This window comes from Electrophorus electricus, chromosome 17 (assembly GCF_013358815.1).
Source record: "Electrophorus electricus isolate fEleEle1 chromosome 17, fEleEle1.pri, whole genome shotgun sequence".
NCBI lineage: Eukaryota > Metazoa > Chordata > Actinopteri > Gymnotiformes > Gymnotidae > Electrophorus > Electrophorus electricus.
The window spans coordinates 7,856,626-7,880,325 of NC_049551.1; the positions used below are offsets into that span (position 1 = coordinate 7,856,626).

Sequence of the window (23,700 nt, forward strand, 5' to 3'; positions counted from 1 at the left end):
CTGTTGCATATGATCGCTGGTGTGCTAAAGCCGGATGAGGCTTTCAAAAATAATCAATATAGTTTGAAAGCAATAAAAAAGGGAATTCGGATAAATCGTTAATTCTATCGGTTTATCATATGGCTCCCTAATTGTAACAGCATTAGCCGGCAACGAGTGCTGTGGATTGGAACTGCAGGGAAAATGTCCTTAGCGCAACTTTAGGACCCGGAGGATCGTGACGGCATGCCGCAGGAGAAGTGCGCTGAGCGATTTGTATTCCTATCCGCTCTCTGCCCGCATTATTGTACAGATAACCAGTCTGAATTCCCATCTTTGGGGGGGAGGATTAGATTCTTTAGAGAGGAACCGCTTTTGGCGTTTAGGTTTTTTTTTTTCTCTCTGAATTAAAAGGCACTTTACGAATCGGAGGCGCTTCTGCACATTTGACTGTGGCTTGTGGAACTGCGCAGGGCGTTTAGCGCACAGGTATTGGTGGCGGGACAGTTGCAGAGAGATTCAACAAGCATGGAAGAGCGTTCGTTCCAGCGAGCTGAGTGACAGGACACTGAGATAAAAAGGCTGTGCGCAAAGTAGGTAAGTTCCTTATACAAGTTAAATGTTAACTACGCATCCTGACGTTGTCCCATGGGAGTTCTGGGCGGTTTAGGAGAACTGTCTTAGAATCGGAAGGGCTGAAGAGAAAAGTTTAGAAACTGAGTAATAATCACCGCTTTGTTTATTGAATACACTGGTAAATGCTAAAACAACATCTTCGTGTAATCGTAATGTCTGCGGTGGGGCGTATGGAAACTAAGACATAGCGATCTAGACAGACACTGCGCTTGGTGCTGATGTTGCTTTATATGATATTAGAACTTTAAGGAGCTCAGTAAAATTCTAACAAAATCAAAGAATCATTGCAATTAAGTACAACTTGCCAGTGTTTTCACTTTTTTTCTATATCAGATACTTAGAAATTGTGAATAAACTCTAGTTCATTATGTATCATTATCCTACATATGTCATATGTCACAGTTTCGGAGACGGAGTGTCTCTCTCTCTCTCGCTCTCTCACTCTCTCTCCCTCTTTCTCTCTCTCTCTCACTCTCTCTCTCTCACTCACTCTTTCTTTCTTTGTGTGTATGTGTGTGTGTGGTGGAACACGTAGGAAGACCTGTGGTCAGCACGCCCCCCATTCATTGCTTGACTAAATTGATTTGCCATCGATTTCGGTCAAATGTGGTTGAGTAATACATGCCTATATTTTGGGTTCCTCCGGGGGGGCCTATATCCGCGGAAAGAGCGTAGAGTTGATCTGCCCCCATGGGAGTGCTGTCACTTCATTCTTTTTATGCGTTTTCACATGTATTAGCTCTTATCGCTGCGTTTATCGCATAGCAATAGCTTTGTGGGTTTGAGAATGTATCGATATGCTTGTGAAATTATTACATTTGTTGTGTTCTGGACATTTTGCAAAACCGCAATCAAGCAGACCATACTGATATACCCCAGACTACTTTAAAATACATTTGATCAAAATCCGATCTCTAATAATCACTGCATGATTGAAAGAGGGCGACACACGGTAAAAATAGACGGACTATTTCAGCGTTAATTTATCTCAGCTTTTAATAACTTTGATTAAAACAATGGTAATTACACACCCTGATATTGCACTTTGCGTGCAGAGAGCTCGTGTGCATCGAGGTTAAACCAAAGACCCCCAGAGCAGCTTGTCTCGTCCTCTTCATTTTGCTCCAAATGTCATTCTCAATAAATAAGGGAGCTGTCCAAAATGGATGGTGCTGAAAAGGAATGCGCAGAGTTTATTGCTGTTTATGTATTCGTATGGGACATGGGCACGTGTCTGCTTTTCAATGGCAAATGACAATTAATGTGAGGAATCCACTTTTGGCCTTTGGGCTGTGGTCTCAGATAATTGTAGAGGTGGTGATGGTTTTACTTTGCCTGACCTAAGGCCTGTATTTAATGTAATCAAGGGACTGTGATACCCAATTCCAGTCAGTGGACTCTCTTCAATTAGAGGAAAAATCCTTCTTTGCACTAATATTGGTGTAGCCATTCATCCAATGGCAAAATTCAAAAGGTTAAAGCCTAATCTAATAATCTTGCCATTAGAATTTGCTAAACCTATCACACAATCAAGAATAATGGAGACTACACAAAATCCACCCAAAAGGTGATTTGATTATTATTAATTTGTTCTTATTGTTTCTCAGTTGGTATAGACATGGTATGCTATGCTATGTTGTATATTTCTACGGCTGTGCTGTGTGGTGTGGGGTGCCTGGCCGTGTCTGACCATATCGGAAAGCAAAGCCAGTGGTCACCAAAGGCTATACTTGATTAGTATTCAGCAGAGCCATCTGCTTCCTCTGCTCTTTAATTCTCTGTGATATGTGTGTATGTGTGTGTGTGTGTGTGTGTGTGTGCGCACACGCGTGCATGTGTGTTTTCTTTCTCCTCATTCCTATCTTTGCTAATTTTGAATGTGTACCTCTAAACAACACAACAATTGTCAATAGGAGAGCGAGTAGCACCTTGCCTGTCCCCTTTTATCACACAGCCATACCTCTTAGAGGCCTGATTTATCTAGTGACAGTTGAAATTGCTTTTCAAAGAAAACATGGCTACAGTGCTCACTCCTAAAGCACTAGGAGTTGTTTTTCACTCCACCATTGCTTTGTTTCCCTGCAATTGTTTGATTAAAGGGGAAAAGCCCTCGTGTAATAGAGTAAATATACCAGAGGGATCAAGAGAGCAAAGACACACACTACTCAGGTACAATCTCTCACGCACACACACACACACACACACACACACACACACACAGTAGCAGCAACAGGCAGCTGTAAGAGGTCATCTGCCTTTCTGCCAGCATGGTTACATCAGTCGTCTGAACATGCGGATATATATGAAACTCTCTCCTTTCGTGTGAATAAGGAATCACATTGAATTTCAATAAAATGTGTGCATGCATTATTGATGGCAGTATAATACGATTTGCTTGTTGCTGAAAGAGGTGAGCTTGTGCGATTGCAGGGGAAGCCATTGACAGAGGATGAGAGTGTTGCCTCAGACTGGTCATTTAATTACAATATTGACTGACATGGGCTATGGCGCTGTCTCAGGCCCCCACTCTCATGCATATTTCACTGCAGAGGTAAATGCTATAAATGTTGGTTTTTCAGATTACCTGCCTTAAGCATCGCCTGCCACCAGCACAGCAGTGGAGTACTAATGCAAAAAAAAAAAGAGAGAGCAGGTATTACAAGAAAGAGAACAAATGCAAGCAAGGTGATAAATAATTGCTAATGGTTTCATGACAGCGCTTTCCGCACATGCGCTATGGTGCATCCAGTAATGAAACCAAGGTTAGGCTTCAGTGTAAACTGAAGTTCATCTCCTGGTCAGTACATGTGCTGTTTTCAATTATACTGCAATGCTGCCCAAATGCCTAATTTTCAGCTTCAGCAGGTCAGAGCTGGTGCTGCCTTCTGACTGGTCGATCAGATAATCGGATGCTACAGTAAAGGAGAAGGAAGTTACTAAATGACCCTTAGACAAGAAATGAGATAAATAATGACCATTTCTACATTTGTTTCTATTACTGAAACCGTATCAGTAAAATCATATTAGAAAGAAAATGGTGTGTGTGTGTGTGTGTGTGTGTGTGTGTGTGTGTGTGTGTGTGTGTGTGTGTGTGTGTGTGTGCGTGCATGTAAGAGTGATTGTACCTGAGAAATGTGTGTCTTTGCACTCCTGATCCCTTTGGTATATTTTAAGCAGTTGTGCGATATTTCCCCAGAGAGCAGACTCTGACTTACGTGTTCGTGTCTCTGAGACTTGGTTCATAATCTTTCTCTTCCTTTATTGAATTCCACACATTCTCACCAGCAAAATTCCCCCCCCCATGATGGAAGCACCTCCTACCCCTTTAAAGGTTCCTACTGTACGTGTATGTGTTCAAAGGTAAATACTATATAAATATGGATGAAGGCTCGCTCTGCTTGTATTTCTCTTATAATGCGGCAATACGCACTCAAGCAAGGAGTTGTCAGGTGTCCATATTCTGAATCAAAGCAGAACTGTACAAATAGATTCGGGCCCGCTGTTGGCTTTAACATGGTTAGAGAACTGCTGATGCAGGCTCGATTGGCTTCTGGTGCAGTCAGTAAGAATGTCAGAGAGCCTATGCCATTGTGGTTTTTGTGTGGCTAGGAAAGAAAAAGATGACTCTTGCCATTCGCAATCAGCCACTGTGTTTTTCCTTCCAGTCAATAGCGCCTCTCAGCCAGGAGCTCTTTCTTTGCCATTTATCACTGGGTTTGTACACATGTTCCTGTCGATGGATGGGCCGGGTAATGACCCGCGTCCGATGGATGGACGCCGGTCACTTTTATGGCCAAAAGAAATAAGTCGTAATTCATGGCCCCAAAAATCCCTGGGTCACCCTTAGGCGTTCGGGGCAGGTGGACACCCATTGCAGGGATCCCACCTTATCACTGCCACAGACAGCCATTCTACTGGCATCGGCCTTTAATGTCTCATAACGACAGCCGGGCCTTTTATGTCTTGCCCTGCTGATCGAGTGCCTTTTTATTGAATTTCCATTGAAGTGATCGTTTCTTCAAACCATCCCCTCGTATTTAATTTCACACCAGAGAGACACTTTCTGCACCACTGGCCAGGGTGCCATTGACGGATAGACTTTCGGTGGGGGGGGTCCAGGCAGTGCCGATCCACCTGGAGATATGCGTCCTGCAGGCACGTCGGAGCAGAGGTGACCCTGCGGGTTACGCTGGCAGATTTTATATTTACCTGTAGCAAATATAGTTCACCTCTTTTATTTTTTTGCAGGCAGTTTATTGACAGTAGTTCAAGAATTTTTAAATGGCTAAATGTAATCTTCCTAAGACTGGCAAACATTTACGTTTCAAACATTTTATTTGTATGCCAAGTTACTGCACCGAAAAGTCCTCTTTATGGTGGACAGTACGGAGCACGCGGCAATATCAGCCCCATGCGCGGGGACACATGGGTACAAGTGGTGAACGATGATTTAATATGGCAGCACACCCATTTGCCCATAGTGCAGCTGGAGGTCAGAGATCACCGGCGTGCAGCGCAAGCCAGACATCATCAGTCAGGCCGGCCAGTGGAGCCCCGTTCTCTCGGAGGCCTCGGCCCGGGCGCTGTTGTCCATCACTCTCTCTGGTGGGCCCGCACCCCCTCCGTCTCTCTGAAAGCTCTCATAACCGCTGTCATGCTCTATCAGCTCCTCTAATGTCACTGGAGCGTCTGCTGGCCATGGCACCATCTATCTCCCCGGCTGTCACTGGCGCTTAAATGCTATTATTCACTGGCGGAGCGCGCACGACTGTCTGTGCAACTAAGCACGGTGCCTTTCACAGGGTTACGCTTTCACCGAGTAAGCTGGCGAGTGTTATTTTCTTCTTTTTTAAAAAGCACAATCCCCTGGTTTTGTTGGTCCCTCCCAGTTTGAATGCTGCTTCGCTCCCCCCGGCCTGATATTTCTTGATTTTACTAGCTCTCATAAACCGAATTAAAAAGTTTCTCACATAGGCAGCTAAAAGTTTTACCATTTACCAACTCCGCGTGAGATCTCCTGAAGTCGATCGCGGATCGGATCGTGAGCTGAATCCTTTGTCTTCGTCACCGTGCCCCATTCCATTAACTTCCGCCTGCGTGTCTCTCTCGTAGTCCCCATCTCCGCCTCCGGTAAGCGGCCTGATCCGAGGAGGAGCGGAGGAGAGGTCAGATTGGATAAGGAGCACGGGGAATGAGTCCCACTCATCTATCTGCTCAGTTACTCTTGATGTTGCAGAATGGCAATCACACCCTTCAGAAATAGATCAGAACTAGCTTCTACACCAGCAGTATCTACAGGCATCTCCTTCTTCCTGAAGTGTGGGAATCACTTTGACCGGAGTGTCTGTAATAGCCACACATTAAAACCATTCAAAGTTGATCTTTTTTTGTATTTTTATAGGCTTTTCTTCATACTAACTTTAGTATGATGGTACAACCCTTCTATTACTTATGCGACTAATATGGTAAAACATCAAGTTCTTAGTGTATGGAAAGAATGGATGTGGGAGATGATCAATAGTTAGTATGTACTGTGGGTAGTATTGTACCACACTACTGTGGGCAGTATTGCTGGCAGACTCTGCAGGATTCTCTAGATTGCAGCAAAATGCGAATGTGACTCGTATGAGCGTCTCCAGTGCTGAAATCGAAGCTCCGTTCATTTCTTGTTTGAGGTTACAGGCTAATATTGTTTCCTCTCCGCCGGTGCCTCAGCCTCATCCCTTCTCTGCCCTTGTTCTTGTGCGGTTCTCCTCTGCCTGAGTAGAAGGGTACCACCCTCTGCTCGTCCTGCCACTATTATGTCTCACCACTATTATCTTCCACACTTGGCACCGCTGTGGCGGGGCTTCGGCTCCTTAGGGCCCTTGGGCAGTCCCCGGGGCCAGAAGGCAAGCCTGGGGGTCCCTGTGGGGAAGAGATTCTCGGTTTAAGATGCAGCTCACCTCTGGTCCCCATCATTACTGCCGTGGCCCCTGATCTTTGCCTTTTGCCTCTTTGACCCTGGGCCCGCGGGGCGGCATCCTCCGCAACAAGCTCGGAGACTGTTCTGCATTCACGGCAGCCTGCCTGTTTGTTTCAGGCCTGACAGGAAATTCGATTTCATGCCTGTTCTCGCTTGTGGAGAATCACTCTGCAAAGCAGTGCGCGTACACAGTATTGTTACGTGTGTGTGTGTGTGTGTGTGTGTGTATATGTGTGCCTTTTCCTACACCTGCCTGCATATGCCAGGCTTTGCCTTTGTGTTTCAATACGTGCGCGTGTGACCTCTCTGCTCCCACCCCACCACAACCCCCCCGCCCTCCTGCATGGTCGAGACAGTGCCGACGAGGCTCAGTAGCGCAGCAGTGCTCCGCATAAGACAGCAGGTTGTGTCCCCCGGTTCATCTCACCTTGGAATCACGCAATAGCACGCACGTCCCACTCAGCCCCTCTGCTCTACCTCGCTGTAATAAGCCATTTCACACTGCTCTGGCTCTGACGCGACAGTTAATTCTGCCAATCAGCGGGCCATTACGGCACCACAAACACGCTTGATATTCCTCTCTGATTTAGATGGTTGAGGGGTCTTTTTTGCCGGCGCGGGGTGGTAAACGTGCCACTTAGCGTGGATCTGATAATGTCTGCTGTGCGCTCTCGACCTCAGGCACCTAAGGGTTCGTGGTAAAGAAACAATGAAAGTGCTTGTTCTATGGGGGCTGTGGACTAACGAGCATGAATTCCTATGTAGTGAGTTGAAAATCATATTAGTGCGTTCTGAAGCAGCTGCATGTGGGCTATGTGCACAGAGAAGGAAAATGCCTGACTGACTGCCCTGCTACCAGCAATGCCCCTAAACATCCTCCTATCATACTTGGAGTCATGCCTGTCAAATTCACTGCTATAGAAAAACATCCTTTAAAGGGGAAATGGTGCAGGTTTACATTACATTGACAGTTGGGACTTGTTTAACTGTGGGACTTGTTCATTGAACTAATAATATTTTTGCAGCCACTTGGGAGTGGATTTGCTCTCTAAAGAGTCCGACACAACTACCCGATAATAAATAAACAGAAATAAGAAACAAAATACCTGCTCTAAATCAAAATATTATTATTTAACTTATGTATATGGAATGACAGTTGTAGTATATTAGCAAAATAACGGTGTAGCCAGTTTTACAACCACTATAAGTGGGACAATAACAGAAAATATCTCCTCTTGGTAAAAAATTCTGTTAATGAGCACAATACGTCCTGCATTAACATGCAGTCACTGTGAACCATAGGAGGTTTCCAGAACTGGAACTAAAGAGACAGGAGAAATATGGGGGACACGTGGGGGACAAACTCACCACAGACCCAGCCCACCACAGACCCAGCCCACCACAGACCCAGTCTACCACAGACCCAGCTCACCACAGACCCAGCCCACCACAGACCCAGTCTACCATAGACACAGCCCACCACAGACCCAGCTCACCACAGACCCAGCCCATCACAGACACAGCTCACCACAGACCCAGCCCACCACAGACCCAGCTCACCACAGACCCAGTCTACCATAGACACAGCCCACCACAGACCCAGCCCACCACAGACCCAGTCTACCACAGACACAGCCCAACACAGACCCAGCGGACCACACACACAGCCCACCACAGACCCAGCGCAGCACAGACCCAGCGCACCACAGACACAGCCCACCACAGACCCAGCCTACCATAGACCCAGCCCACCACAGACCCAACCCACCACAGACCCAGACCACCACAGACACAGTCCACCACAGACCCAGCGGACCACAGACACAGCCCACCACAGACCCAGCCCACCACAGACCCAGTCTACCACAGACACAGCCCAACACAGACCCAGCGGACCACAGACCCAGCCCACCACAGACCCAGCCCACCACAGACACAGCCCACCACAGACCCAGTCTACCACAGACACAGCCCAACACAGACCCAGCGGACCACAGACACAGCCCACCACAGACCCAGCCCACCACAGACCCAGCCCACCACAGACCCAGTGCAGCACAGACCCAGCGCACCACAGACACAGCCCACCACAGACCCAGTGCACCACAGACCCAGCGCACCACAGACACAGCCCACCACAGACCCAGTCTACCATAGACACAGCCCACCACAGACCCAGCCCACCACAGACCCAGCGCAGCACAGACCCAGCGCACCACAGACACAGCCCACCACAGACCCAGCCTACCACAGACACAGCCCACCACAGACCCAGCCTACCATAGACCCAGCCCACCACAGACCCAGCCCACCACAGACCCAGTCTACCACAGACACAGCCCAACACAGACCCAGCGGACCACAGACCCAGCCCACCACAGACCCAGCCCACCACAGACACAGCCCACCACAGACCCAGTCTACCACAGACACAGCCCAACACAGACCCAGTGGACCACAGACACAGCCCACCACAGACCCAGCCCACCACAGACCCAGCACAGCACAGACCCAGCGCACCACAGACACAGCCCACCACAGACCCAGCGCACCACAGACCCAGCGCACCACAGACACAGCCCACCACAGACCCAGCGGACCACAGACCCAGCCCACCACAGACACAGCCCACCACAGACCCAGCGCATCACAGACCCAGCGCACCACAGACCCAGCCCACCACAGATACAGCCCATCACAGACCCAGCACACCACAGACCCAGTCTACCACAGACCCAGCGCACCACAGACTGCATCATGTGCGAGTGTCACTACTGAGCCAGAGCCTCCTGTTTACCAGCTCTTCAAGCTGAGAGCCATTGATCGCAGTCCGAGTAATGTTGGGGATTGTTCTGAGGATTGTTGCTGTGGTGAGCACTGAGGCCAGATCATGCTGAACCCATCTCTCTTTCTCTCTCTCTCTATCTCTCGCTCTCTCTCACTTCTTATATACTGCAGAGGTGTTGCTAAATCTGTCTTGCATGCTATGGATTTATCCTTCCTGGGAGGGAGGGAGAGTGCTCCCCACACGAGAGAGATAAAGAAAAAAGAGGATGAAAAAGAATGACAGAAAGATTGAAAGAGAGCGTGAGATAATGGGAGGGAGAGAGAATGAGAGTGAGACTGCAAGTGAAAGAGGATGGGAGATCGAGAGAGTAGAGAGAGACTAAAAGAGAGAGACAGCTGGACAGAGCGAGAGAGAAAGAGAGAGAGACAATTAGAAAGAGACCAAAAGAAAGAGTGAGATACTGAAATAGGGAGCGAGAGAGGGAAAGAGTAAAACAGTAACGAAGTGAAAGTAACGAAGTGAAAAGGCTGCTTTACGGATGCTTCACGGTCTGAAGCGTCACTCTGATCTGCACCTCCTCCCGCCTGCACAGATCTGCTCTCTCATATTGGCAATCTGTTAAAACGGGGCGAGGCGAAGTTTCCTCCTGTCAGAAGAACAGCCTGAAGGGGCTAATCAGCTGTCGCCTTTACCCTTATCTGGACCCCATTCTCTGTTTGCTGAAGGCCACTTTCAAAGCTCTGCAGAAGAGACAAAAAGACTGGTTAATGTGTCTGCAGGTGAATGCCAGCCTCCACTTTGGTGAACGACTCTGCAGATGAGTGTGCAGAAGGACCAGACTACGTCGCACGGGGGCCTTACTGTGGCCAGAATCCAGCATTGCTTCTTCAACTCTCAGTTTTTTTGCACTGAAGCACTAATCGTTTGGTTGAAAGTGGTCTGCAATAATTCTACATGTTGTTTATTTGAAACTGCCAGCTTATTGTAGCCATGCGGCTCTCCCCTGATGCAAGCGGACGATGGCTTCAGAATAGCTGCGTTATGCACCACTTTCAGGGGTTAACACTTTAAATGTCAGTAACAGTGAAATGAGTTTTTTAGATTGTAAATGCGATCGCTACCAAAAGGGTTTCTTTTGTTGTTTTTGGAGTGCATCATTTCATCAGTTTTCATCAAAATATATTACCATGCTCATATTTTTCCCTCATATTCTAAACTAACACTATGCCTTTGATAGTTGACAGTCCTGATGACACTATATCTAGTCATCCCTACAGGACGCAGTCTGTCTTCATGACAGTCCATAACTCTGCCCACTCAATCTCACCGTACGCATTGTAATTCTCTCTGATACGCAGTTCTGTGTTAACATGCACATCGAGATAAGACTGAATGCTATCAGTAATATATCTTCCATGTGTGTGTGCATAAGACATGATTCATTGTGTGTGCTGGAAGGTTAATCCCATTATGTTAATGAGGTGTTGTGGGTAATGTAGTCTCAGTGTGCAGAGCGCACTCCTCACTGGGGATCTAGCAAAATATTTATTATGAGATTTGTAAATAACTACCAGTGGATTTTGTTGTTACACTGCACCAAAATAGGTTTTATAAATTCAAATTCAAATTCAAATTGAATTTTATTTGTATGGTGCTTTTTAGAACATGTGCTGTCAGAGAGCAGCTTTACAGAAATCTACTTGACACAGATATGGTTGGATTTGCAACTAGTTTGGTAAAAAAATATATATAAATAAATAAAAAAATTGAAAAATCCAAAACCCTCTTTGTTAATTTTTTCATTCATTTCATGCAAAGTAACTTTAAACTGATAATACATATTCATTTTCACCAATTCACTTTTAATGTTTGTGTTAAGAAAACATTTTCATCATGAGTTCATTGATCCACCCTGTCATACTAATCTCAGTATGTTACACTGCATTAAGCTTGGGGAGAATTATTAACTGTTACCTTTGCTGATGGTGTTTTATGGCTTTCTGATGACAGACGGGGCCTCCCGTGTCTTGTCAGCTTTAACAGCAACTGATACCGCACCCACACCACACCATCTCTCAGCCCTAAAGCTCTGTTTCTACCCCCACCCTTTCGGAAACTAGCGAACTACAACAAAACTCATCCTTCTTTGATCTCTGAGAAGAGGACACGCGGCACAGAGAACATAAACTCCCGAATCGCCGCAGTGCAGAAGTAGCCAAAATGTACTAGGTGAACAAAAAAATGAATTTTTGAGAGTTTTTCAGAACACGGAGGGATTCGTCTCATCAAACAGTCCTCTGGTGGAGCATGGGCAGTTGTTTGCTCTGGTAGACAAAAGCATGAGTCTAACTGCTCCTGCTCCGAGCCACTTCTAGGAAAGGGGGTTGGGTGGAGGGGGTTGGGTGGAGGGGTTGGGTGGAGGGGGAGGGGGTAGAAATGAAAGTGAACAAGGGATTAAGAGACTAAAGAGAGCTCCTCTCCGAGTCAGGAGCTTGGAAGCTTAATCAGCCCGTGTACTGCATCCCTTAACTGCAGGTGCTGCTGGGAGCTAATTACCCACAGTGCTGCCACAGCCATAACACACACACCCACAACACCAACATTACTTCCACACTTTCTGGGAGGCTTTTCCAGACACAGAAGAATGCCTAGTCCTTATCTCAAAAGGAGAGCCAATGTAGAAACCCCTTTGATGGGATGCTTTAGGTCCGCAGCGTGGCTAGATGTTCTTCAGCGAACCCACCACCTTCTCGTCTGACGCTTCAGCTCTGATGCCGTTTGCTTGCTTGTTTACCTTTGTTTTACTGCTGGGATGACCAGTTCATATCTTATTCATCATGGGCAGGTCTTTCACCAGCACGCAGGGTCTCGCAGTTGAGTCTTGGGCTAAATTACATTGCCAGTGGGATTTTTACAGTGAAGTGTCTTCTCGAGTGTAGCAGTAGCACCAGTGTGCTCCCAGAGACCCTAGCCCTAAATATTCTCTGTTGCACAATATTTGACACTGCCTGTATGGGATTGTAGTTCCTCATAAGGGCCATGAAGGTAGGCCCTTAAAAAGAAAACTGGGAATCCTTTTCAATTGGTTGTGCCTTGAGACTTATAAGAAAGTGGGGGCCAGAAGTCAAAGGCCAGAAGTCTCTCTCTCTCTATCACACACATGCACTGAGTGAAGCAGAATTTCTTGGGGCCACAGTGTAATGGCAGCATGAAACATACCAGGATGAGCACCGATTAAACAGTAACAGACATAAAGGGATGATAACAATGCAGAATGAACTAAAGACAAACATTACAGTAAACACAGCAAAGCATATATATTTAAAAATATATATGCTATTATTTTAGTTAGACATGTTCCCAAGAAGGCTTAATTAGTTTTGTTTCTGCAAGACAGACATGCCTGAACAGACACCTCAGACATTCTCCTGACAAACACACACTTTATAGAATGAACCAGTCAGTGAAACATGGCTTTGTGTGCAGGGCTGTACAGTACTAATCCAAAGAGCTGCCGAGAACTAGATCATACCATGTAAGGGTCCAAGTTGATCGAAATGCTTGTATTTGTATACCGATTGTATACACATTTTATACTTATGAATATTTATAACATGGCTCGATGGAAAGGAGAGTGTGTTTTTCACACTCTCCTTGAAATTTCACTCATAGTTAGATGCTGCCACACTTGATACTACTGAATGTGACAAAGGTTCTCAATATTGTATAGACAATGAAAAAAATAAATGCAAAAAAGAAAAATATTGGGAAATCCATTTATTCTGCTATATGGTTCTGAAAGACAGATTCTGACAATGTCTTCAGTGTGTTCTTAAGCCTTGGTAACGTATTTACCAGATTTTTTTCTACCATTCGGAGAGATTTGAAGGAACAGGACTGGATATGAGGAAATGTTACAGTGAAGAGATGTCGGATGTGTACATGTTGATTTTACATAAATCAAATACATATACCTTATGGTTCTTCGTGTTCCAAAAAGATTTACTTTTTTTTATGCTGTCATGGGAAATTAGCGAACATCTTGCTGCCTGCATTTCCTTCCAAGAAGTTACTGAAAGAAAGGAGCTCCCCCAGCAGCTCCTCTGTGTGTGTGTGTGTGTGTGTGTGTTTGTGTGTGTTGGAACAGGAGAGTTCTGGTTGGTGATAGGAGAGGCTGCCAGCCAGGCAGGCATTTTGCTTCACAGATGGCTGAACAGTAAAGCCAAGTGGAGCTGCTCTCATCGGCAGGGCCATGATCAGCGGGTCTGTGCAAGGCAGGGCGGCCACACACACTTCAGCCACATGATCCTCACTAATTAATTTACTAAACTGGGGAATGGGCTGTGACAGAGTCAACTTGCAAGAGGGAGTGTGTGTGTGTGTGTGTGTGTGTGTGTGTGTGTGTGTGTGTGTGCGTCTTTACGTGTTTGCGTGTCTATGTGTGAGTTTGTGAAAGTGTCTGACGTCTCTGCAGTGTCTATTCGCTAAACTAATGAACATTAGTTATGAGAGACAGAAAGTGAATGCGCACGTTTCTTCCTTTGTGCTCTAAGAGAAAGTAGATCCAGATCAGATCGGAGGTAAACCGTTAGAGCGCAGTTCCACTCTGATGGGTGGGCCCTTCTTTTCATGCCTCATCCATCTTCCTGCCTCTGCTGTCTATTACATGTCTGCTCTCTGCCTGGACTCTCCGTCACTAACTACTTATTCACGTTCACTCTCTAAAATTGCCTTCAGAGCGCTTTAGCAGAATTAAGTTGTCATTCATCTCCACGGGTCTTTAAAATACTGTAGGAAAGGTTTTATGGAGCCCAGCAGCCAGAACGTGATGAGTAGAGCCAAACGCAGGCTGTCATGACTTCCCATTCTGTTTTTCAGCTGCTGGAATATGTGTGTAGATAATTACTGACCAGAGCCTGGTCTGCCAGGGGCATCTCACCCCAGCAGTTACCGCAAGACAGCAGAGAGACCTCTCATCTTAGGACAATGTCTGTAGTTCTTCAGGGAGGCTTGATCTTCAACGGGCATTCTGGCCAGTCGTGTCTTCTAACCGCTTTGTTGAGTTTTTAAGGCCATGGCCATCCGTGTGTTGGGTGATCTGTGTGGTTCTGGCTTGTTGGTTTCACTTGAAACATTTGTGCAGGCATGATCTTGCAAGCTAAAGAGCCCTTATGATTACCTTCTATAATTGGCATGATCTCTCCCCCCCCCCCCATCCGCAGGTTCACAGAGGGAAACAGTGTGAACGGGGATGCTGGCACAGTGAGACAGCATGCGGGTCACGTGGTCAGGCATCACTCTGTTCACCGTCTCTGCTCTGCTGGGATTGGCCGGCTCCGAGCCTCCGGAAGAGTCCATCGCTGCAGGTAAGAAATCAGCCCGGAATACTCGGAGGAAGGTCTCTTCACACACCTACACCCAGAGTCCCAGAGACCGGGTCCCTGATCGCTAGAATGCTCGTTTGACTGCAAAATGATTCACACACTCATTCACATTCTCGCCAGCCATTTTTTCACTGTACCGTCCGTGTGGACCAACGGACAGGGATCTTTTGAATTAAGAGTAAGGCTCTCCACTGCAGTGCCTCATTACATTTAGACCTCAGTCCCATCACACGCCTGCTATCTCTGCTGCTCCTGTCTGGTTTTGTTCCCTGAGCTGTGGCTCCTGGGAAAGTTATAACACCCCTGCCTCATTTTCCGCCCCTTGCTCCATCCAGATCAATCCGTCCGTATCATTCCGTCCCCACCCTGTTTTCTCTCCGTTTTCCCTCCAATCTAGTAGGTGCTGCAGTGGGTTTGTCCGTGACATGTTGAGCTGGGATGAGCTGAAGTGACAGCGGGATCGCTCGGATGCGCACGGCCTGTTGGCAGCCCGCATCAACTCGCTGTCCTGGCAGCAACGTCACAGGACAAACAGGCACGGCCGTCGCTCGCCAGGGCCAGCCGTGAGATCCGGTTCCCTGCCGCAGTGCCATCCAAATGAACCCTGTCCTAGAGATAACCGCTCCACTCGGTCCAGGCCGCCGCTTCTCCTAATGAAATCTGAAATTATGGCTAATGGCTAATTAAAATCACACGCAGGTGTGAACGCACGCAAACATGTGCACACATGCACACTCACACACACACACACACCCCAACTCCAAAAACGTCTGAGCATTGACTGGGAGAAGTGGGCAGGATATCGCATAGTAGGCACACAATCTCATACACACACACACACACACACACACACACACACACATGGACTCGCACATCTCCACGATGAAGGTAATTACCGCATCTGTCACAGGGAGAGTGTGAATGGGCTTTTATCTCTGGCTCACACGGAGGTCAGCCATTGGACAGAGACAGAGACGTCGCTGCTGCTCGAGGCCTTTGAGGCTGGCCTCATTTCTCCTGTACTAAGCGCTCACTGCTGGGCTCATTAATTGTCGTCCTGCTGCTTTAGGGCAGTCACATCCCAATACCCAACGTCTGCGAAGGGCAACAATAGCGGCCACGCCTGCCACTGCTGTACCGAACAGATATGGATGTGCTTGTCTCTCTTAGTCCATTTGGTAAAAGACATAATGGCTTGTGCAGTAATTTTTGATGGATTCAGGATCGGTGCCCTGTTCTATAACGTGGTGAACTGCACATGAGTAAAATGTGTGAATAGGCAACTGAATAAATCAAATGAATATGTACTTTTTATGGCAACAGTCCATCCATATTGGGAGAAGGGGCTTGAATGGCATTGGGAAAGGCACACATTTATAAGGCGGAGCAGAGAGGGAGGGGAGGATGTGTAATCTAGGAGTGCTGAGCACAAAGTCAGGAATGCATTTGTGATGGGTGGTCAGTGCATTGGGCGTTGTATTAAGTGATGCCATGCTTCGACTAGCCATGCCATGCTTTCATTTCTCACACAGGACAGGCCACTTGTGCTTCAGTGGTATTTGTTTTTTACAGACAAGCACAAATATTGTTATTGCTTTTGTATTTTTGAAGTAGGAACATGATCGTTCTTATCTGTCTCTGGTGACAAACCGAATATTTATATAAATAAAGTTTAGAATGCAATATTTACCTGCCAAGATTTCGTTCATAGTTTTAGCAGATTTGTTGACATATAACATACATATGTGTACATTTTTAATAATTACATGCAAAATGCACTCTAGTATCTCATACTTATGCTCATAGTTATGCTAATACTTATGAGTGTCGATTCTTCTTGTGAATGCTAGTTTTTTACCATGCATAATTATTATAAGTATGCAGGTTCATTTGCTGATTAATGCCTGCTTGTCTTGAAACAATGTTTAACTATGCACACATATCTTTTATACTTATTTTTGGGTGATATGTATCAAGACCACACTGTAATCGAAGCATAATTATTACCTTAATTTTGTATGCACACTTATATTGCATGCATACTGAGTATGCATTCTTTATTTCCATACTAGTTTCCTGAGTACGCATAAGTTATGTGTACACTGTGATATTATGACTGATGCATGCTTGTTTTGCATTTTCCGTAATGAAAAATGATTTGATTCTTCAGATCTACTGTTTACATTACTTCATACAATGAGATGCTTAAGGTTTGAAAACCCCTGATAAACATGATAAAATAAAGCTTTCTGGCATATATCTTTGTGATAACCCAAAGAAAAATGTACTTCTAATATCATCAGATAAGTATCAATGCCCTATTGTGTATGAAGCACCTAAACTACTATATTATACTGCATAGTTTTTTTTTTTTGCATGCATACTAATATAGTAATACTGCATGCAATGCATTCTTCTTTTGCATACTAACTTATTGAGTATGCATTATTTTAAATGGCACACTGATTTTTGATACTGCCCTAGAATAACAGCAGGATTTTAGCCCTGCACTGTCCACCCTGCATAGTACTATGTGACATCATTAATGAACCACCCAACCCCACCCCCAGCTGACCCCCCCAAAAAAAATCACAAAGAAGGAAAACTAATTAGTAGCATATGTGGACACATACCTGTAAACATCGAGCCCTTTGTAGACTCAGGTAAGAATCCCGCTAAATTGATCCCGGATCAATGATCCAGGGTCGCTGCCCTCGGCGCTGATGGCCTGCCATAGCGAAGGAGAGAAAGGACCAGAAAGGGCTGGGAGCGAGCCATACTTCTTCGTATATTTGCCTGCTGCTCAGCGAACGTCCCTGTAGAGTGTCGACCCCGTGTTTCCACACAGCACGGATGCATCGCACAGATAACTAGATTGCCATGTTAATGAGGTGTATTTGACTCCATTTCACATTTGGCAGTTCCCTGTGCTTCTTGAAAATCATCAGAAAAGAGGAAAGGATACGACCTAATTCAGCTTTTGTTCTGTGCCCTCTGCCGTGATATTTTCTACACCGGAAAGAAAAGGTCATTTTATGGTTACTGATTTTGTATGTTAGTCACCATTGCTCTTATTGTGGTCTCAGTAAAATCTATGGCGTGCACTGCAAATGATGACGGTTTGAGAATGAGCAGGTCCGCAGTTTGCTCCCGAATGCTCTCCTGCTTTAGAGATTTATAACATGACACCCGATCCACAAGCCAGTATTCACTTTTATTAACTTCTATGTTCTGTATTTTTTTCAATAGCTATTCTTTTCCCAGTGAACTTGAACAACGTTCACTTTTACTCTTCTGTTTGCCACATCTACCGTCCGATCCAGTTTTAGCTCCGTGGGCACAACCGACCTTTCTCTTCTAAGGCTTTCTGACACGCTTGAAGCCTTAACGGCTCGCGGTGTCCGTCTGAAGCATCAGTCATTTACACGGCCGAAGGAGGAAGCGCGTTTTTTCCAGAGAACGCAGGGAAGAGCCTGGCTCTGCCGATGAGGTGACATGGCTGGCCTCTGCCGGGCTGAGTTCATTCTGCTCTGAAGCACAGCACAACCGCACCTTGGCAAGCATCCCAACGATGACACAGTGATGAGAGATAAAAGACTGGGACCGGGTAGAGGACTGGAGTTTTCAGGGGGGCCTCGAGCAGTAATGGAAATAAGAAGGTGGTTGAAACGTTCCCGTTACGGCTACGGCAGGGCTCAGACTTCAGCGCCGCTTAGGAAGCGCTGCTTGTGCCATTTATCAGAAACGAACACAAAACTTCAGGATTATACTAATGAGAGAAACGGAGACAAACCAATCTGTTTCCACAAATCCATGTATGAAACACCAAAATGTCAGAGCACACATCTTTTATTTTGTTTTAAACTGACCATTTCGAAGGATGCAGGCTGTGGTAACACATGTAAGCTTCTAACACCGTGTTGGCTCTTAACAACTTACAGCTGATATTGACTCCTGACCTTCAGCGCATTAGTGCTAATACTTTAACGTTTACGCAGACGTGGATCCTTTGACATTCTGAAACAGGTACGGCGTGGCAGTTTCCAGCTGATCCTAAACTCTCTAAACTTTCTTGGTTTTACATGAATAACGAATCACAACACAACTGAGATTACACTAAGCTAGAATGATCGATAAATGATTGCATATTTGTATTGTAGAAGGTGAGCAACGTCAGTGTGATTACTAACCCTTGTACAGTCAGCAGCTTCTCATGCTGGAGACAACATCTCTTGACTTGATTTTTAATGATGTTCAAATCCCTTTTATGGATACAAGTGGGTAGTAGCACTATTATAAGATTGGGAATGTGCTCAGATGTCAATATGTTTTGGATATTATCAGCAGAGGTTTAAAATGACGTCTGCCAGAGAATGTTGTTCACGCGTCAGTGACTGGCAGACAGAGGTCGATATCTTATTAAGTTCTTACTGAAAACTTTTGTTCATGCCTTTCGATTTCTCTAAGCTGAAGCAGGCTAGTCTGGCAAAGAGATCAGACCACGTATTATCCGTGTAACAGATACGCTGTTGTTATTGGAGTGCTTAATGAAGAGCTTGTGTGTTAGCACGGATGTCTTTAATTAGCCGCCTTAGCATCACATTACTGTGCATGTGGGCGGCGTAGGAGTTACTGCCGAAGTTACCTGACCTTGCGATCATTTTGTGTGTGTCATCGGTGTCTTCTCCCTGCAACCCCTGAACACGTGTGTTAATTAGACTCGTGAAACAGTTTGCTGATAGCATTTCTGTTGTGTAGTTCACTTTCTGCTGGGGGCAGTCCACGCGTGTAATGGGTCCAGCGTTGCTTCTGAGATCATCTCTCTTTCGATCTGCGGACGTGCATGCAGTCTGCTCCGCGGTGGTCCGCTTCCCGAGAGCTCAGTTTGCGCGGCTGCTTCTCATGAATCGCTGCAGGAAATGCAAGCGCTGATGAACTGCACTTCGCGAGATACGGCCGCGTGTAGATAACTCCGGGGTTATGTGCGAGTGCGCGAGTGATATGTCTTCTATCTGATCAGACCTGTGCACTGAACGGACTTCATTTCCCATGGTGCCTCTAGGCCTGCCGCAGTAATCGGGATCATCTTCACATTTACCCCAGGGTGAGGAGCTTCAGAGATAACATTGTTGTTGCAGATGTACCTAACACCGCTAGCATGGCTGACTGGTGCTGCTTTAAGTTCTGGCTTCGGTCGTGCATTTTCACTTCCTCTAGCACAGCTGGTAAGGAGATGACGATCGCCAATAACCAGGAACACCCAGCAGCATATATCACCAACAGGGCTGTGTGTATGTGTGTGTGTGTGTGTGTGTGTGAACTTGTTCATGTGCAAAATGGAGTTGAAAAGAAATGGCTTTGGATTAGCACACTCAGATAACCCTCGAATTTGTCCAGAAAGTTAAACAACGCAGTCCACATAAACCCAACCTGCTCCGCTTCCATTCCCAGCTTCTGCACGTGCTGTTGTGGGATGTAACCGGACAAGCCCCCATCTCTGTTGTTCCAGAAAACTACGCATGTGCATGTACGTGCGGTGCAGGACGGCCCTCACCATCTGTTAGGTTGGAAGATGTTTCGAACTGAACTGACCTGCCCCCGAGCCCGGAGCGGCTCTTCAGAAGTCGGACGTTCCGCTGCACCTGTGTGAAAACATGCGTGAAGTGGGTTTATTCCGTTGTCTCAGTGCCTTGATGAAGGAGATGAAGAGGGTTTCTCACGGCACGCGTGCGCTGTAACCTGCTGGAGTTGAGGAGCAGCAGCTCCCAGCAGATGGACACGCAAGTGTGGGCAGAAGAGTGGGATGATGGCGGAAATTGCCCAGTGTGTGTGTGTGTGTGTGTGTGTGTGTGTGTGTGTGTGTGTGTGTGTGTGTGTGTGTGTGTGTGTGCGCGCGTGTCCGTAAATGAATAATGACAACAAGAGTGACAAAGATCTAAAGTAATTAGTAGCACTCATCACATATTATGTTTACAAGCTCGGATAAGACAAGATCCGTGCTCCTCTCAGACGGGAAGGCACTTATCAGCGGTGTGCAAGCCGAACTCTGGTCAGGGGTAACGCGGCCTGTCAGCGGGGGCGGTAGCACAGCTGAAAGTGCTGCAGTATCAGTATTTCTTTCCGCTGAAAACATGGGTGCTGGAATCCAGATCTGAGCTTATACATCACGGCTGTGCCGTGTGCTGTTTGTCACCGGTGGGTTCGTCTACCGAAGGGGACCGTGACGGCTCGTTATTCACGTTAGCTACATGTATTCTGTGATTTAGTTTGTAATAATCAGTGGACTGATTTTCAGACACAGATTAAGTTAATTTCCATTTCAAAAGCAATATACACGAGGCCGAGTTTAGGCTAAGACTAAACTCTGTCTGTGTAGTCAGTCTTAGCTTGGAGCCATCGGAGTTTTTCATACTTCATAGGGATGGGGCTTCCGACGAGAAGGAGAGAAAAAAGAGAATGAGAATGAGAGAGAACTAGAAAGAGAAAGAAGAGCATTAGGCTGAACATTAAAGTCAACACCCGCGAAAGAGAAAGAGTAACAAAGAGCCGTTCAGACATGTTTGGGCATGTCTTTGTAACACTGCAACGCGTTCATCGTAAATTCTGAGCATCAGCTACCTGACAGGTGTCTACCAGCTCCATAAAGTGGAGCTTCTGAATGAGCTACTGAACACCACACCCAATCACTCCACACACACACACACACACACACACACACACACACACACACACACACACACACACACACACACACACACACACACACACACACACCCACACACCGACTGGCTCAAAGAGCCTCTCCATACCCGAGAATGTGCTGTGTGCATGGTTAGGTTGCTTAGTTTTGATACATTAACAACTGTACTTGATGGCCCCCCACATTTCCAGCCCTCAAACACTCATCGGCCAGTTGTCATGGCGACATCTCAGAACCGAACATTGTAGCCTGGCTAAGAGCTGATAGGCTGCTGGGAAGCTGCTGGTTCGATTGAGCACGCAGGTGTGTGTGCGTGTGTGTGTGTGTCTGCGTGTGTGCATCCTAGGGTTAGACACGAAACCTAAGTCATAGTCTAAACTTAAACCACACACACACACAATACACATGTACGCTGGAGTCGTGAGTGGCACGAGGGGATGGTGGTGAGCCGTGTCGCCGCGGCCCGGTTGCCGAGGCTGCCAGTCGCTGGTGTCTGTCTGCAGCCGCTCTCTGTCACCCTCGTATGCTTTCCTTCCCGGGCGTATGCTGATTACTGTTGCCTCAGCCTGGAGAGCCACGCGAGCCCCTGCTGTGCTGTCAGCGCACGCAGGTGCTGTTGCTGAGGATTTGCACGTGCTATGTTTGAGTCTACAATTTGCCCTGTCAGGGTGACAGGAATAGGATAGGTATAGTGACAGCGTTGACAGAACACAAAGACAAAGAACACATTCCCACACATCCAAGGCCTGTCAGGATGACATGGTGACTGAGAGGTCATTATCTTGTCCACTATGCACACAGACCTTTCTTTTCTTTACAGGCTCTTTCTTTTTCTCTCTCTCTCTCTCTCTCTCTCTCTCTCTGTTCTCTACTTCCCTATTTGTCAATTTTCCCCACAGTCTCATCTCATTTGTATGCAGAGCAAATTGTCCAACCATTGGCGGTGGTACACGCATACACACACATGCATAAACATACACGCACAAACACACACACACTTCCAAACCTGCACCTGCTACTCTTGTTCCCATGCACTTCCACTTTCATCCTCTGCAGGAGGCTCCACGGGAGACGTTGAATATATTCATGAGGCACGTTCTCCTGCTGCCTCGCCCCCTTGCTAGCATGGCCAGCAATACGTGAGAGAGGAGGCAGGGCCAAGCCCCAGCTCACCGGACCTCGGCCCGTGGCACTGATTGGCCGCCTGAATCGGATCCGCACTCTGGGTTTTTTTTTTTTTCCATCTCGGCGTGCTCACGGGCGCAGAGGCTGGGGACCTTTGTGGCTTTTCAGACGCGCAACCACACCAAGTTGGGTCATTAATCTTCCTGTAAGTGACATGTCGTTCCTGGAAAGCCGCGGCCCCTCCGTTTTCCCCACCGACAGACACTCAGCCGTCCCCTCGCATGTGACCCCGCTGGAGATGCAGCGCACCGGTGCATCTGTCCTGCCGGCACTCGGGATGTACGGCGATTTGGGCTTTAGGAGAGAGTGCGGGAATTGCGAACTTAAAAAAAAGGAACAAAGTGGCCCTGAACTCAGCTGGCAGAACAGTTGGTGGCTATTTGATGCTGGGAATTGTGAAATTCCTGCCTCCAGCTAGCAGCAGCTTTTTCTTGCCATCTTGATCTGGTATGGGGAGCCCTTCACTGGAGAACGCATTAGTCTATGTCTCTTCTGCGTTCACTTATGGCTCTCAGTCCTTCAGACAAAGCCTTAGGCTTCAACACTACACACACACACACACACACACACACACACACACAAATGAACGATTCGATTCTTGCGTTTGCATGGGGATCGGGGCCCAGCTTAGCGCGCCCATCATTGATTAGCAATCACTCGCAGCTCCCGCCTTTGTATCGGCTCGGCAGAAAGCCGCATGCACCTGGAATGAAGGCTCTGAATTGATAAGGATGAAATCAATGTTCAGCCTTTGGCCTTTCTGTGGACTGGTTCCTCATCAGCGTCTCTGCAGCTGGGAGGGAAGGTTGGTTGGTTCGGTGGGGTGGGGGGAAGGTGGTTTGGAAGAGGGTATGTTGGGGGGGGCACCAGGGTCTTCTCCTCCGTGAACGGCCACACCTCTGGACCCTTCACCCACCACGCTTAGCTGCTCGAGGCAGACGCTGGAATCAAGCCCCCTTCCCTGCAATCACTGCCACTTAATCCAATAACAGAGAATGAATGAATCCCAATGCATAGTGTCAGTTCCTTCATTATTCCCACAAAATTCCTTTTCCCCAGTCTA

The 23,700-nt window shown here is 46.9% G+C and overlaps 1 protein-coding gene across 1 annotated transcript in view; it reads left to right on the forward strand.

The window, feature by feature from the left end:
* The first annotated feature begins 285 nt into the window (after positions 1–285).
* The window catches only part of LOC113570017 (roundabout homolog 1-like), a 128,294-nt gene continuing 104,879 nt past the window's right edge, over positions 286–23,700 (forward strand). The window contains exons 1-2 of the mRNA XM_035535463.1: positions 286–576; positions 14,591–14,734. Coding sequence (XP_035391356.1) covers positions 14,641–14,734 — 94 coding nt within the window. The 5' untranslated portion in view covers positions 286–576; positions 14,591–14,640. The remainder of the gene's footprint in view (positions 577–14,590; positions 14,735–23,700) is intronic.